Source organism: Hetaerina americana, unplaced genomic scaffold (genome assembly GCF_022747635.1).
Source record: "Hetaerina americana unplaced genomic scaffold, ioHetAmer1.1.p SCAF_6, whole genome shotgun sequence".
In the NCBI taxonomy this organism is placed as follows: domain Eukaryota; kingdom Metazoa; phylum Arthropoda; class Insecta; order Odonata; family Calopterygidae; genus Hetaerina; species Hetaerina americana.
In genome coordinates, this window is record NW_027287205.1 from 89,875,329 (window position 1) to 89,893,421 (window position 18,093).

Genomic DNA, 18,093 nt, shown 5'->3' on the forward strand with positions numbered 1-18,093 from the left:
TTTCATTATTTGTTGGTGATAGTTCCTATTGATACTTATTATAGCTTGCCAACATATGATTCCTGTTGACCTTTGATGGTAACATTTGGAAATTAATAAGACACGTTGTCATTAGCAGTTCCATCCCTTTACTTGAGATAGATACTAGTAATCTCATCCAACCACCCTAAGATAATGTGCAAATGATGAATTTGGCTGCTAGTATTTGCCATTCAATGTTTCACCAAAGATCTTCGTAAAGAGCCAGATATTATCTTGCATGTGTACACCTAAATATTATACAGTGGAACCTCGTACTGAAAGCAATTTCATTCCAAAATTTTCTCATAAAACGAAACACTCGTTAAGGGTTTCAATGTGGGGTTACCCTGCCAGAGCCCATCCCCACCTGCTCAGAGACTTGCTGGGAGGATGTTAACTGCTGCCTCGACCTCATCCCCTGGGGTACGCTCTCTTCTCTGTCTCCTGCAGAAGCCGCTGATTTCCTGCATGCCACGCTTGAGATTGTCATAAAAGACTTTGTTCCCATTGTTAAGCAAAAGACAAAAGAATTCACTTCCTGGTTTAAGTAGGGCCCAATATACATTCTTAGTAACAAGAATCGTGCGTAGTTTCTATACAAAACTTGTATATAAATGACTACACTCGATTCACCTTCACTGAAGTACTTTGCTACTCTAAATCACTTATCTGTTGTGATTTCAAGAAGTATATTCACACGGTTCTTGAATTCCAGATGTAGTCTCTCATGAAAGGATCAGATAGGCCTTTACTCTCTTTCTTAATTTCTTTTCTGAATATCTTACGCCTCCTTCAAAATCATCAATTACCCACTTTGCTCATTCCGTTATGCCTAATGTTAATCACTGCCTTTCACAAATACAGACTGATCCTCGGGAGGTTTTCGAATACCTTTTCAAAATACCCATCCATTGTTTTCCAGGCCCTGATGGTCTTGGCCCTGGATTCATCCTTAACTGTGCATCCTCTCTTGCCTTTCCTGTTTATCTGACTGTGATATCTGGGCATGTTGAAATTGTGTATAGACTTATTATGTAGAATTCTTTCGGTTGCTTTTTACTGAGAACAAATTTGATCTTTCAGGGATGACATAGAATCGGAAGCTGATATTCGTCGCACTATGCTCTCCCTCGCCCTAATTACTGTCGCTGGTAAAACATTTGGTCTTCGGTCTTCGCAGTATAGTAATATAGTCGACAGATGTCCAACATTTGTCTCCAAGGACAAATCTCTTAAGTCAAAGTTTATGGGCAAATCAAGAAAGGTTAGTAAAACTGTACTTTTATTCTGGAATTGTACTCAGTTGCATTCTTATTAATAGAGTATGCTATCACCCATTCAGGGTTAATTTTGAAGTGTTCAACCATCTGCTATTTTTATGAGTTAAACCCTGTAAATCACATGGAATCATTCCTGACTGATGATCTCTTGAAAAGTGCTAGCTGTAATCTTCATGATAGTAACAATATGAATTCATCCATTGTTATATTTGGCACAGTCTCTCCAACTTTTTTTATCCCTATTTCCTCGGCCAAAAGTCACAATTTTCTTTATTTGATAGTTGTTGTTAATGGGCAATAATAGTCATCCATATTAATTATTTGATTTTCAACACTATAGATACATTTATAGTCATCAGATAAACTGTCCAATATTGATGTGTTTTCATGTATTCTCCGGGTCAACCCCAGTGATCAAATTTGAGCATAGTTGGTCGTTGCCGGGAAAATTGTGCCTCAACATTATTAATTCATTGTTTATTGAATCAAATTGTATCTCAGCAATTCATTGTTTATCAAATGGGAGAGCAAGTTGGCAAGCTTGGAAATTGTAAAATTTTGAAAAAATAAAATGCTTGAAGGTGTAAACAACACACATGAGTCACTTTTTAACTTTTATGTTGTACTTTTGAAGGAATATTTGTGATTTTACTTATCCTCATTTAACAAAAAGTTTGATTTTACACAATTTAGTGTGTAGCCCCAGCTGGTTTCTGATGTATTCTAATGGAATTATTATTAGAAATTACCTAAATAGATTTAACAATTTTACTTAAATCTATTTGGATCCCTGGAGTTATTGTTATGTAAGAGATGATGGTTATGAATTCCCCCCAATGCATGTATTTGCTATGGGTCCTTACCTATCAAAATACTCAGTGTTTAGCTATTTTGTCTGCCCAATCACTGAACACTTTCAAGATAAAGGATGCGCTCAATTCAGGCGCTCGTAAAAAGATCTTCATTCAGGCACTTTTAGTTTGATCCTTCTTGGTTTAGAGCAAACTCAACATTGCTACCCACAAAGGACAAATCTCCATCATTGGGGTGGAGAAAGAAGGGAAGGTATCTTGTGCCGTATGTAATCTGGTTGTGGTGTCTGTTTCACTCTGAGAAGTGTGTATTGTTATTGATGGGGTTGGTGAGGGAGATTTCTATGTGTCCAGGTAAAATTTCAAATGTCATTGTATCAATCAATTGCTATGAAGTATTCGTTTCCATCTGAAGACTTATTTTCATTCTACGTTTCACTAACCCAGGGCTCAGGGTTTCCTTTCCACATAATTATAATGCATATGCACTGTAAATACAGCTGTTAAAGGCACTCACAACGTTAACAAAGCACCCCAAATTTGAATTGCAAAATTTTGAGAAAAGAAAAGGCTCAAGTGTGTGCCTTTAGCACTCCCACTTAAATTGTGAAGAGTTATAAGGGGCATCTTTGCCAGGCCAGTCCAATACATCTCAATCCCTCTTGGGAGTTTGTTCTCCTACAATGCATAGTAATAGTACCACAAGTTTACACCCTGCCCACCATATACAGCCAGAAAAGAATAATCTTTTGTCTCCAGGATTCACACAATTGTCAAGAATTATTTCAGGGAAAGAAATTGCATCCATGACACAGAAAAATGTGATGTATCTGTCGAGGATATTGAATATGTCCTTCAAGCTCAAAATTATTTTAAATAAAATGTCATTATTTGCTAGTGTTACCATAATTTGAGTATTTGAATGCTTTTTATCTTCCGTTTGTTTCTTGCGATGTGAGTTTTTGATGCTCACTGTTCACTATGTTCCCCCAATTACAAATATTCCAAAGAAATCTCTAGCGTGCATTAGTCTTATTGTTATTTGTAAAGAAAACTGTATAAATATATGGAGATATTGTGCAATGCTAATTTACATCTACTTTCATTCATGGTCTTATATTTTCAGTCAACAATCAAAGGGCATAACTTTGTTTTACACCAGTATTACACAGTCACATACTGCAACCACTGTGGCCTTATTATTTGGGGGATCAGCCCGCAAGGATACCAGTGCACAAGTAAGTACAGTATTTTTCTAAGTAATGTGAGAGATAGCTTGCTTTAAAGTGTCTGCTGAGTGATATATCTCCACCAAAAAGGAAGTGTTATTCAGTGTCGCAGTCCATGAAGCTCTCTGCCACTCAAGTCACTTATGAGTCAGCTGGGAGTAATTGCTTGGACTGCATTTAATGAGTGAATGTTTCAGGTGTCCCCTGCGGGAGTTGACATCCACTTCATGATATTAATCAGTTCAACAGGATTGTTCTATGCAGGGGAAACAACGCACGGTGATTGAAGTATTTCATTGATGAATGCTCTAGCCTATCTTTTGAGCTTAAGGAAAAGATAGTAACAATTTTCCACTAGATAAGTAAGTGTGATTGTACGACCGGGTTTTGATCAAAACCTGGTCATACTATTTCACTTAAAATTGTTACTATATTTCCTTTATTATGTTCCAATTCCACCGCATCATGCTTGAAACTACTCAATTTATCTTTTGGGCTGTCCAAGCACACATCTAAGAGAGCAGAAATGGCATTCATGTACATGACCTTAGATGCGGGAATATGCAGAGACACTTTGCATTTATGCCTCCAGAATTTGTTTTCCCTTGACTTACAACATTTTTTTCATGCCATTTGTGTTTTCCATCATTATAATTTAATCGTAGCCCATTACGTTAGCTTTTGAATTTTCATTTTTTGCTCAATTCGTGGCAGTTGACGAGAAGTAAGGCAGTGGCTGGTGTACGTGGCCACGGGCTAAGAAGACTGTCATTGCCCATGAGCCTAAATATAAATCATGAATCAGAGTTTTACGTGAGGATTCTTTATTTTATGGCAGTGCATCACATCACCAGCATTGCCAAGGAGTATTTATGACGGACATTTTAATGACTGTAATTGGATTTATTTTTTGATGGAACCATTCCATAGAATAGCGCATGCTCCTTTAATATAGTTTTTAAAGTCATCCAGTTATGTGTCGCTTGGGCCCATGTTACAAACCATTCCTTTGTTGCCATAAAGGTGAGAAGGTGGAATTACCGTTAACTTTCATGCTCATAACTGGTGACATTATTTCCACTTTGTTTTTCTTTTACCTCACAATTTTGACCATCAACTTGTGTTTTTACTTTATCCACTTTCTTGCTGCACCAAGCCTAAAATTGCATATAGCATCACTGAAATACTATATTTCAAAATGAAAAATAACGCAAGATGAAATCTTTGCTATTAGAAAATATGCAAACATTTTTCAAGAGACATGTCCTCATTTGTCATCCATTTATCTCTCACCAAAAAACTTGATATATCTAGCTTGATACGTCCCGCTCTGCGTGGGAGAACCTTAATGAAGGGTAATAGTTTTAAATTTTAATGTAGATAAAATGACTGAAACCATGGAAAGGCATGAGTGTCGCATGATTGATAAGTTGAACGAGAACGGACTCCTAATGCCGAGAATGCTTTCCCTCTTGAATCTATACTTTGCATTTAATTGCAAGTTCCTTTGTCCTCTTGAAATGATTAGAGAATCTCACGCCCAGCTTGTTGATTTAATTTTGCACAGACTGTCAAATGAACATCCATCGGTTGTGCACGCGAACGCTGGAGGAGAACTGTGCGGGTCCCTTGCTGAAGAAGGAGCGGGCCAACGATCGCATCAGCAAGCTGATGGAGAAGATCCGTCCAGAGAGGGAGGCCCGGAGGAAGCCCAGCTCCCTCAACCCCTCGCACAGTGAGTGTGGCACCCCCTTTGTGTTGCCAAACAATGACTGGCTGTGAAGTTTGAGATGGAGGAATATTCATTGAAAGCACTTTGGGAGGCCCGATTGAAGTCTGTCATAGGAGTTTCACTTTTAATGACTCAAGAATTAAGCATGAAGAAGTCCAAATGTGTGTGCTGTACTCTCATTTTGAACTGCTTTATGCGAATATTCTAATGGCATGCATAAAAGTGAAACTTCTTAGCTGTACACAATGATGATGTAATTAAGAGAAACTTTGTGACTTGTAAGCTTGGAGATTTTCCGTTGTAGCTGAGTTTGGGATGCTCACAGGATTAGTACCCCTACATTTCTTAGCCTTGCCCAGCAATTCACCACCTGACATTCTTTGCACTGAAATAATCTCTTCTTCAATTCCACAATTTGCCTTCTAGACATATTTCTCCCTGGTTGAAAATATAGCACCCATCATGCCTCTATTAACACGTTGCATACGTATGGCCAGAATTCTTGCCATCTAAATCCTGACCATTGTGTAAGAATGGCAAGAATCCTCGTCTTTCAGGAGCATCATTTTAAACTTTTAATTGACGTTATTTACATGTTTGGTTTTAATTTTTCATTTTCCTTTTTTTATTTATTTAGAACAGTCATAACTTAATTTTTTTTTGTAAAGTAATTTTGAAGTAAACTAACTGTATTTAAATCCCAGGAGAATTGGAATGGTGCGGTGGCTAACATACTTGCTTCCTACCCAGAGGGCTTGGGTTCAAATCCTGAAGATGACTGATATTTTTCATTGGTATCCCAATCCCTATTTTGGGTGCTTTAAGTGAGTACGCTGTCCGTCAGATGGGATGTTAAACTGCGGACCCCTTGGCATCTTTAGTTAAGAGTAGGCCAATGCCGACGTCGGCTTCCTCTCCACTCCTCATCCTTACCTGTCCATCCCCTATGGCGCAAATGACCTCAGCTGTCGGCTGCCTTCCATAAATTCTGCTACTTCAATCTCAGACTTTTTCTGTAATGGCGTGCGACTTCTATTTAAACAGCTTGAAACTTATTTGTCGTCCGTCTTCATTTCGGAGGTAATATTTCATCCCTTCCTTGGGTACCGCAACATCTTCAATCATTATTTCTTGAGTGTTCAATGCACTCCCAGCTCTGTTCCATCAACATAAACATTCATTATGAAGAGAATGAGGGCGCCAATAATGAATCGTCCATAGTTCTTTTACGGCTCTGGTCAGTTCCTTCTCTCAATGTGTCTTAAGCAGTTCATTTCCTTGTGTCCTGGTGAATTATGATCCCGATGGCTCGTCAGATGTTGCCATTAGGGTATGAAGAAGAGAGTGACTAGAGTGGAAACGACTGTGATATTGTGGTGAAGGTAAGAAATGGAAAACCCACTCCTCTCTTTGTAAGTGAGTGTGACCCCGATAAGAGTGCCAGTGGAGACAAAGCTTCAACAGGAATCTCCGCTACAACCATCAGCTCAAATAGAGTGCACATATTCTCTTAAAGGTGAAGTGCTTCTGGTGATTTGGAAAGGCAAAAGGGAGGTTGGGATGATTCACAGAACTGGGATGGGGTTATACACAGTTGAAACATAGGATCAGAGGAGAGACAATCTAAACACCTATCTGCATTTTGAAATACAACAGGTGCATGAAAGGCATAGACAGGGCGGATATGTATTTATGGTATTATGCAATCGTGAGAAAAACAATGAAATGGTCAAAGAAAGAAGGGCCGTGGCTTATTAATTGTGCTCTTTTTAATGCTTTTAGAGTTTATGTAATACTAAATGAATCAAATGGTATTCGATTCAAAGCCTTTCTACTGCAGACCGCCAAAGAGTGATCAGCAAGTAGAGAAGAACCTGATGAGTGATCTTCTGAGGGCGATGGTGAGGGATGATAAGCGGACGCAGCATGTCCCTTCGAGGGATGACCCACACCATCTCTCGAGAGACCATAGTGAACATCATCTCGTTCCTATCGTGGGAAAGCGGAAGAAAAAATACCACGCAAGAAGATGCAAAGGGGAATGGAGAGTTAAAACCATTTGAATATTCTGTTCTGCCACGTGTTACCCAAACAACTTCCATCCATGCTTAATGACACTGCTGCCAAAACTTTTTAAACAAATGCCACCGCAAATGTGTGTTGAGGTGACGTCGCTGGAAATTAATTTGGGCATTGTATGTTCATGATTATTCCTATGTAACTAGCTCCTGCAAACTTTCTTTGCAACTCTTTACATACAAGGTAGGTTTCATAGCATCCTCACCTTAAGCCTTGTTTATCAACTCAAATGTTACTGTGAAGGATATGCCCAGTTTCATGCAGGATTTTGCAGAGCAACCCTGACTTCCTTGAGAGCTCATTTCCGCAGATCTGATTTTTAACCACACTCCACGAACACCTCTTCACATAGACGGCTGCAACTAATCAACCAAACAAGATATCCACAAAGTGGTTGAAAGCAGTTGTTTGGGTAGTCTCTGCGGACTCAACGCATTCAAGTGGATTAAAAAGTAATCAACTGGATTTAGCGCACTGCTATAAAAAAGCTGGGATACCTTTGAACAACAGACCTTGTAGATGAAATATGTTATGATATAATTCCCATCTTCTTAAATGGGAAGTATCTTTTTTCATAGTTTTTCGTTGATTTTGCTGCTAAATGGCTTACAAGTTTTGTTTTTTGTTTGAATCTGCATAAGAGTTAACCAGAAGGAGCTAACTGTAATCAACTACATGGCTTTGGACCATCACTTGAAGGAATGGACATGTTTATGAGGATAAATGGTTACCAAGCAGCATTCTATTAAGAAAAAAACTCAAGATACAACAACCTTGTGGTTGTTTGTGCATGAAACAATAATGAGGGAAGTGATTGAAGTAAGGAATACATCTGATGATCCTGGTGACAAAATTAATGTGATTGTTTAAGGACCATTAGAATTCATAGACTATGCTGGTAATAAATTCATACTGTTTTTCTTAAATAATTGCCTGAAATAAAGGTGCTGAACATATGAAATAGATTTAAGGACCCATTCCACCAAGAATGCTGAAATGCATTTCCATTCCCTGAGAGAAAAAGGGTTTTTTAATATTTGTGGTCTCATCCGTAACATGGCGAGTCTTAACCTTCTCATAACCTATATATAGTGCTCCCCATTCACTCTGTGTCCTCTGGGGACATATTCACAATGAATAATCCCCTCCCAAGCGAAGAAAAACATTTTAAATCACCTAATTTGTTGACATCGACAGTCATCCACTTCTCGGTTCTTCATCGGTCCAGATTTGTCCAGACTGGAAGCTGCTGTACCAATTAAAAAACTGCGCCAGATTCATTGCCAAATGCCTGTGCAACGATTACTTAAGCTTCAGTTACCCTTTTCCCGAGGTTAAAAGAAAGTTCAATACACAGGCGCTGCTTCTCTAATGCCTTCGCTCTGAAATTGTTGCATTGAAATGCATATCTTAGCGGATGACTCCATTAAAAGTTACTGTTGCGGCATCTCCTGCAGTTTCTTGGAATCTTCACTCTCACCGATGCAAGAATTTGCACAGTAAGTGTGAGCAAGCTAAGACAAGAATCACTTTGGTGCGGAGACAAGTCAAGATGGGGCCAGAAGCAAGGCGGTGTTTTACGTCTCTCGACTAGGAGGCGACACCTCATCGATTGTGATCTGTCCAGCAGTATGCATATAGGAAGACCAGTCTCATCTTTTTTGTACAGGTCTTTTATTAAGGTTAGGTATAGATTTTAAAACAGCAAGTTTAATTCATGCAGTTTCCAGGGAGTGGATGCAGAGGAGTTGAAGGAATATATAAAGGAACTGTGTGTTAAATCCAACAAGGTGTTAGGTATAAAAAGAGAATATAATGGAAATGAGGATAGTGTTGCTCCAGGATTACTTAATATCAGGATAGAAAGAAATTATGGGAATTGAAATCAAATAAGCCTCTAAGGGTAGAACACTTTCTTGGGAACTACTTAAAGAATCAGAGAAAGGTAGGAGCAAGAGTTGTTGTAGACTCATTTGTTACATTTGTGTGGGAAGAATTTGGCCAGGCAACCTCATCAGATCAGTGTTACTTCCTATCCCGAATAAAGGGAGAGGCAGCCATGTGCGAGGACTTGAGAAAAATTCTTGATTCATCATGCAGCTAAAAGGTTCTCACGATAATCAATGAGGGAATGGAGAGCAGGGCAAATGAATAGGTAGGGAATCAGTGTTTAGATTCAGGAAGAGGAGAGGAATAACAGGTGCCATGGCGGTGATAAGGGCAGTAAAAGGGAATGGAGCAAGATGGAGTGAATTGCGTGAAATTAATGAAAGTTTATGGAAAACAGGGGTAGGGGACCTGCACATGTTTCAGACTGCTCAGGTGCGAGTGGTGATGGAGAGTCTGGATGGGCAGTGCTAGGAAGAGAAGTAAGGAAGGGTTGTCCATTATTACATGCGCTGTTCTGTGTATATGTGGAGGAAATAGTTAAAAAGGAATGGGAAGAACTGGAGATGGGAATGAAAGTCTGCAGGGAATTCATAAAATCTGTTTTACTGATGACCAAGCTTAAGTTTGTCAGTAGCCATTGGATTGCAAGCTATGCTGAGTGAATGGGGAATTCAGTGCAGTAGATATGGGAAGAGAATAAATGTAAATAAAACAAAAGTTATTCAATTTTTCTAAAAGAGAAAGGCTAAGATAAACAAAATAGGAGGGAAAAAAGTAGAGGAGGTGGAACAGTTAATGTATCTCGGAAGTGTTTTGGACCAAAATGATCAAAGTTGTAGGGATGTAAGGATAATAATTGCTCTTGGTAAAGAAGCTTTCACAAGGAGGGAATTGATGGTGCTCGGTTGCATGTATACCTGGACAATGACCAAGTCCGTTGATTCTGCTTTTATCTCTTCTAGTAATGTTCTATCCGTTGCTTCCACAATGTTGACTATGCTTTTTCCTACCTTTTCATTCAATATTATGGCAATCTCTCTTTGGCTCTCGTCCCTGATACTTTATATTATTCTATAATTACCACTCGAGTAAATTGTGGTCAGAGTCCGCATCCGCTCCCGGGAAGCTGTGCGAATTTATTGCACTGTTCCTAAACCTGTGTCTAACTAGAATATAATCTAGCTGATATCTTCCTGAGTCACCTGGCATTTTCCATGTATACCTGCGTCTTTTTTGGTGTCTAAACCAAGTGTTGGTGATGACTAACCCCTGTCTCCTGCAGAACTCAACTGCTTTCTCCCCGCGGTCATTCCTCGTGCCTAAACCGTAGTCCCCCACCTCATCACCATCTCTTCCTTCGCCTACCGTCGCAGTCCAATCCCCCATCACTATCAAATGTTTCCCTGCAGGAACACATGCGATTATGTCCTCTAGCTGCTCGTATATCCTATCGACCTCTTCTTCCTTATGGTTGCTGGGTGGCATGTATAATTGAATAATAACCAAGTTCGTCGGTTCTGCTTTTATCTCTACTAGTAATAATCTATCCGTTACCTGCTCTATGTTGACTACGCTTCTTCCTACCTCTTCATTTAATACAATGGCAAACCCTCGTTGGCTCTCGTCCCCACCGCTGTATATTATTCTATACTTATCACTCCAGTAATCCCCGCTATCCTTCCATCTCACCTTGCATAGACCTAAAATATCTTTTTTTCCTCTTTCCATCTCTCGCTTAATATTCCCTACTCTTCTTGTCCTCAAGATTGTCATATCATTCCACGTTCCTATTTTAACTAACTTGGTCTTCTTCCTCTGCGTATTCTGTTTTGTTGCTGTCAGTTTTGCTTTGCAAGGTTTTTGTGAGATGACAAATGTGAAAGCCTTACCTCTCCTGCTACCAGGTACGACATGATCGATTTGGCTGAGTCCCGTAGTTGCCAGGACTCATATTCTCTGTAGTGATCATCATATTTGTCTTGGGATTGATAATTGAGGTGGTTTCCCGTTGCCTTCCTCAATAGTGTTTTTAATGTTACATTATCGCTAAATGGCCACCCCCCTGGGGTCAGATACCTTTGCAACTGCCCCACTTTGTAACAGGCACTGCGTGGACTACCTTTCTTCTGGCTCCTAACCTTCGACCTACCTAACCTGGGTGACCCTACCAGGAGCAATTATCATTGCTCCCATCAGTACAGCTCTCAGGGTCATCAGACTGTGGAAGCCCTTCCACAACAAGGTCACAGTAGTTTATATTAAGCGTTGTATTTTTCAATATTAATCCTATGTAACCAATATGGTAATACTTTAATGACTTTAATGCATAGTTTTAATAAGGTGCACGATTGAATTACAATCTTGTTATATGTTATGATGTATAGTTTGGGTGATCTAATTAATTAATTTCTTTAATTATCCTCTCTAGTTGAGCGGTCAAGGAGGCATGGGGAGGAGCATGAAGAAGGTGGCCATCTGACTGATGGGGAGTCCTGCCTGCATGGTAAGTGCCTGATTCGAATTCCCCTCTATTGTCTTAGTGCCTCCTCCATGCACTTTACATTGGGGATGCTAGACTGAGTTTTTATTAAGTCATTCAGCTCCTGAGCAAATGGAATATAAAAAAATTCCTACAAAGAGGAATAAATAGTGTTGTTCATTATATTTTTTTGTTAAATTGCTTAGATGTGCCAGTAGGGACAGTGGTTTGCACAAATTTCCTAAATATCATAAGTGATACCATAAATGTTTGGTATTTTCCTTTGCCCGAGAAGGAAGCTCTGTCAAGGAGCCCAAATTTGTAATGCTTTTCAAGTGATATTATTGACTTTTCAATTGACGTTATGGATTTTCCAGCATTTTACTCTGTTATTGCCACCACTATTGGCATGGCCAGTGTTGCCTCTTAGCCCAAAAATGTGGGTCTGAATATTGATTTGCTCATGACGATACAAACTATTGCTGGAATATTGTTTTCATGAGGAGCTCATATTCATAAGGTCCGATGGGTTTATTTTCGCGTCAGGTTGTGTGCGAGTGTTAGCAATGGCACGTGAATACTGTGCCACCCAAACTAAACAACATGTTGCTGTAGCTAAGATGAGTAGGCATGTGTGTGTTTGAAAAAGATGAACTTCTTAATTTCATGCTGTTCATGCATCGGCTGGGATTAGTGATTGGTAATTGCTTTTGTTAATTAGGAGGAAGTGGCATTAATGCACATGGTGATTCCCATCGAATGGTTAGGGAATGACCTATTGCCAGGCCAGCTGCAAAGTGGACTCTGAAAGTGTCCTGTGGGGTGCTTGCCATTGGCGTAAACGCTGTGAAATCATGAACCTCCCTCTCTCCCCACGATCGATAGATCAAGTGACCCCTCGGCCACCCACCAGTCATCGACGGGGCTTAGATGGACCCCGTAAACTGTTGCACAGGTTGCCGTGGACTGCAGCCTAAAGGGACATCCAGATGCGTCAATGCATGCCCTGCTGCTCGATGCATATCTTGGAGAACTGTTTAGCAAAGAAGCCATTTGTGGCACACCGAGTCGATTTTCTGATTTGTGTGTGTTTCATAGCTCACCTGATGCCGTATATCAGAAATGTTAGCTCTCTGCTCTTCCGTCTGATGTCCCACTTCTGCTGTTCTGAATGCCCCGTCGGTTTTTAAAAAACTCTCCCAGTTGTGCAGCATCTGGAGTCTCTGCTTTACGTTTCACCAATCAAGCAATGGGCGATGTTCATCATGTACTCAGCTTAATCATTGTGCAACGTCATGACTCTCTTCAGAATATTGCCCTTGTATATCCTGCTTTGCACTGCACTCTAGGGCTAAAGGTCAAGCAGTGGTAACAAAATGCAAATATGATGGGCACTGCTGTAAAGAGATAGACACGAATGAAAAGGACGCTTGCGAAGATGAATTAGATAATTATTTGGTGGCAGTCTTCGTCAGATGAAGAAGTTGTGGAGGTGTGGAAGGGGGGGATAAGGATTAGGGAGGGAGGTAGGGAGAGGTTTGGGAGCACCTTGATGGTCGAGAGGGCATAAACGAGACACTCAAAGCCTTGGCATGGGAGCAAGGGCCTCGCTTAAGTGGTTCCCAACAGATTTGGCATTGGCCTGATATGCAGCACCGTGCTTGTGTGGACGCAGGGCATCAGTGCCCATGTGGAAAGGGGGCGAGTGGTGAAGGAAGGCATGGTGCTCAGTGGAGATCAATTTATAGAGTGCCCAAGTTTCCAAGCCACACAGTGATACATTTTCTGTCAAAGCTTCCACCAATGTGAACATATTTCCTTTAGGTACCTCATAAAAAATACAATTAATACTCATTTATATTTATATTATTCTCCTTCAGATGAAGGAACTGCCCCATTACCCTGATTTGTGGGATTCACATGACATTGCACTCAGTTCTAGAGGTCCACCGTCATTTGTCAAAACCAATCTTTAGGTTGATAACTAGTATTTTATTACCCTCCCATGCTGCCTCATTTAGGTCTTATTATAATCAAATAAACAGCGTAGATAAAATAGGAGAGGACCAAATTAGTAAAAGTAGGGACATAGAATTTACGACGATGCTGAGTGAAGGGAAAGCTAAAAATATTAAGCGAGACATGGAGAGAGGAAATATATTAAGATTATGCCAGATGGAATGGTAATGGGGTTAGTGGTACAAAATAGAGTAATATACAGTAGAGGGGATGAGAGCCAGTCAGGGGTGGCAATCCAGTTGAACAAAAGGGTACGAAGAAGCATAGTATACATAGACATAGAGCAAAGGCCGACGGAATATTATGAGTGGAAGTACAATCTGAATGCACAAACTTAATCATTGTTCAGGTGCACATGTCACCGTGCAATCTTCAGGGGGAAGACGTCATCAGGGTATGCGGTCAGTTAGAGGGCATAATCATGGGTGTTCCTGCGGGAAAGCATTGGAGTGTGATAAGGGATTGGAATGTGACTGATGCAAAGGGAATGATGAAGTGAGGGGACTCCGGTTTGGGCCCAAGGGATGACTGTGGGGTGTTATTTATGTAATGTCTTTGTTTTGAGGTGAGATTGATGCTCTATATATAGTCCATCCTTCCACCAAATCCTTAACATGACATAGCATGAGAATTACGCAAAAACCCAAGCCCTAGGTGTGGGAATCCCCACCTAAGGCTTGGGTATTCCCCCATCGGCTGGTAAAAAAGTTTCAAATGCCAGGACTTGAACCGTGGACCTTCGATTAGCCAAGGCCATGCTCCACCAATTGAGCTTTCGATGAAGTGTGTTCATGGTTGGGAGCAGATTAAGGGGCAGTGTGGACCATTGGCACAGTTTCCCAGAAGCAGATGTGGTTGGATAGGAAATGGCAGTTTCGTTAGAGTGAGGCATAGCATGCGATTCAAAAGGATAAAATAGAAGGCAAGGCGGTTTAGAAAATGGAATCTTTCTTAAATTGAGAAACCCCCTGTTTAGCCATTGAATGTGTTGGAGAAGAGTCTGTCGGTGTGAAATCCAGTTCTTCTTTAATTTCAAGTGGTGTTAGGCCTTTTAAATGTAAGTATTTGATGTCCCCACGCATCTCTGATGGTCACTGAAGCAGGAGTATAGAAGTAGATTGGAGGTTTTTGAATTGTTGGTGTGGAGAAGAATGGAAAGGTGAAATGGACTGAAAGGGAAACAAAGGAGGAAGTGCTGGCTGGGTATGGTGACGTAGATAGATAGATAGTTGTCTTTATTTTGGGATGAGATCGAGGCTGTGGTGTCTTTTCTACCACCTGACCCCAAAGAGGAGAGGGATTTGTTGGGAGAAATCTTAATGAGGCAGGAAAAATGGATTAAGGGTGGATTTTGATCAATAGTTGGGTGTGGGAAACTGTAATAGAGGGGAGAATGTCAGGCAAACGAGGAAAGGGCAGGAACGGGAGAAGGAAGTTTGCCAAGATGAAGAGGGACTTGATGGAGAGCAGGATGATGGGTTTGTGTTTTGCAAGGAGAAACAAAATATTATTTAGGTTGTTGTGTCCGTCCAAAACCTAGCTCAACCGGTAGATTACATACAGTTCATTAATCAATCACTTTCTGCAACACACCCTAGGGGTGGCTTGCAGAGTTTTTTTAATAGTAAATAATAATATGGAAAATTAAGTATTTATGTCGATTCATCTGGAACGTGGCCAGGGTCTCGGCGTCATAGGTTTGCATAGGTCATAGGATTTGCGTTTCGGGAACGAGATTTCTTGAAAGTACTTCGCAGGGAATGTAGACTGTGGATTGCATGGAGCAGGCCTGAGCGAGGCACTCCAGCGTCGAATGTTTCGCCGAATCGATGGGCGTCCCTTCTCGAGTGTTTATTGCCGGGGGTGGTCGCGGCGACGGAACGCGTCGTCGTTTCGCATGGGAATTATGGCCTCGGCGCGTGCGGCCAAGTGTGCGTATTCCGGAGTCTTCCGCGAGTGTGGGTGGGGGCTCATGAGACGCAGGCGGCGCCGCTAACGAGGAAGTCGGAGGCGTACAGAGTGGAGGGAGGGGGGGCGCGCCAGACGGAGGCGGTCGGGCGAAGGAAGGGGAGGCACTCGACGGGACCGGCATGCAATGGCCGACTTCGGACTGCATCCAACCGGGCGCGGAGACGGCGTCGACTGGGTCATTGCCTATGTTGCACCGCCGAGATGAATCAAACAAACGTAGATCGTGTTGTAAACATCATATCATGAAGTTCTCCGAGATTATTTATTATTTGTTGGTATTCTAACCGTTAAGGTAGTTTTTGGATCAATGAAGCCTATGCAACGGTGCGACGAAACATTTCCTTGCCTCGTCTAACAAAGTACCTGATGTACAGCACTGAAATATGCCTCTCCTCAATACCCCAAACTTACTCAGTTGTAGTTTTATTTGGTGCCCTGCGAGCCACAGTTAGGGTGTGCGGCAGGGGGTGATTATGCACCAGACTACACTTGACCCATAGCATATTTCCCTACCAGCGCAGTCAGACAACCTTTATTTTATTCCGAACCCTTATAGTTCGTGGGAAAAAATGGCATCATACATCAATCTGTTCTGCTCTTCATTTCTCGAATTTGATAGGCATGGTCTCTATTCTAAGGATAATCGAAATCCAGTTTCTCGACTGGTCGAACCATCACTTCGTGTCGAGGCGAGGGCGTGTGCTGGAGTGATCTACGGCGAGAACAAACGAGGTCGCACTCGGAACGGAACGTCGCCCGTGACTCCTGCTCGTAAGGTGGGGGCGCCATTCCATTTCGCAGCGCCGCCGTCAGGTGTGTGTTCCCGCGCACGTGTTCCGAGAGCGCGCCGTGGCGGCGAATATGCGTCGATGGCAATCAATCAGCCGTCGGATGTGTCGCCGCTTGCAGTCATTGGTTTCTAGTGAGACGAATGCAAAACAGCTCCATTTCCACCCCCCCCCTCCCCCGGTGTCCCCTAGGTCTGTGGTCGGCAAACTCACTAGTGAACAGAGCCAAATGTCGTCAGCAGTACAACGAACGAAATTTCTTTGAAAAGCCAAATTTATTAAAACGTGAAAATGTATGTTAGGTATTTTAGTACCCTGCAAGCTACCGCTAAGGTGCGTGGCAGGTGATGAATCCACACCAGACTAATTTTGACCCAAACTGTTTTACCCCTACCGCGGTTGGAGAATGTTATTCCGATTCCTTATTCTTCGCGGAAAAAGTGACATCTTAAATCTATCTGTTCTGCACTTGATTTCTCTGATTTTATTTACATGACCTCTCCTACAATACTAATACATTTTCAACGTCCCCGCTTAAGAGGCATCCTTCCGATTAATGCAAGAGATTTAATCTGTAAATTAACCATCTCTCCACGAGTGATGCACAGCCTAGTATGGGTAGGTGCATTGTCATTAACTTAAGTATGGTACTCCTAGGCTGGACTTTGCTTCGACTGCCCTCGGTCTGATTGAAGTACGTCCTCCTGAGCCACGGCCCCATCCAGTTCTCCCATCCACACTCCTCTTGCACGTGCCCCTGTTTCCCCCGTCTCCTTCCCTTCATCTCCTTCCCTTCATCCGCATCTGCGCATGCATACACACCGTACATGCCCAAACCACCTCAACATACCTTGGCTTCATCTCCTTTCACTCCGCTACGCTCCCTCGGGGTAACTTCATGAACATATCCCTTAAAGTTTAGATCGTAATGGAGTCCATTGAAGCTTGATATCATGATGGATGACGATATTATTTATTGATTAAATTTAATTTTAAGGCAGCCGTGAAATCAAATCATGGCAATGAATGACCAACACTAAAGTGAGCAATGGCAGTTCACTCTTTTGAGAAGGCTCGTGCTTGGAAGTGATTGTTTGCTCGCCTGAATATGTTGCTGACCCGAATGAGGAAAGGACGGCAAACGCCCGTTTGTTCAGCTGATGGCTGTGAGAGTCAGGAATACTATCCCAGGTGTGGAAAATAAACATACATCTTCCTTCTCCTGGTCTCTCAGAGCAGACCACATGTGCCGCTTTGAATGAACTAAGTTCTCTCGCTCGTTTGACTCCAATGCCTCTCTATCAGCACAACGGCGCTCAAATTTCGAGATCCACAATTCCTCGTGGAGAAAAACGTAAAAAGGGGAGGCAAAACGCTTCGGGCAGAGGTAGGTGGAATTGCCGACCGCAAGGGTGCGGATTTCAACGACAATTCTAGTCTTTCCTGTGGGGACACGTGCTTGGAAGTAGTAACACACGGAAGGGAACAGTACATAAGGATGCGTCGATCCCCTCAATCGCGCCATCTGCATCTGGGAGTGAAAGGGCGCTCGTCGCTTCTAAGGAGCGTGCGCCGGGCCCTTTGCGACGCCGCCGTCGCTCTGAAAGAAATGTAAATTTTATCGGAAAATGACGGCGATCTGCTGACGCTACAAGTCTTTGGTAATCCCACACTCAACAATCCAACTTCGGGGCTGTGACGTCAGAATTTCGTCATTGTCGCGCTTCGACGAATGTTGCCAACCCATCTCCCGAACGATGCACACGAGCACACGGTTGCTCTTCTTTCTCTCC

The 18,093-nt window shown here is 41.9% G+C and overlaps 1 protein-coding gene across 5 annotated transcripts in view; it reads left to right on the forward strand.

Annotated features, from left to right (window-relative positions):
• The window catches only part of RhoGEF2 (Rho guanine nucleotide exchange factor 2), a 394,018-nt gene that overhangs the window by 97,337 nt on the left and 278,588 nt on the right, over positions 1–18,093 (forward strand). For all 5 annotated transcript variants that reach the window (XR_011702249.1, XM_071593430.1, XM_071593432.1 and 2 more), the window contains exons 14-17: positions 1,105–1,285; positions 3,240–3,351; positions 4,910–5,077; positions 11,472–11,546. Coding sequence is in view for 4 of the 5 variants with exons in the window: in XM_071593430.1 (XP_071449531.1) it covers positions 1,105–1,285; positions 3,240–3,351; positions 4,910–5,077; positions 11,472–11,546 (536 nt within the window). In the remaining variant the exon portion in view is untranslated. The remainder of the gene's footprint in view (positions 1–1,104; positions 1,286–3,239; positions 3,352–4,909; positions 5,078–11,471; positions 11,547–18,093) is intronic.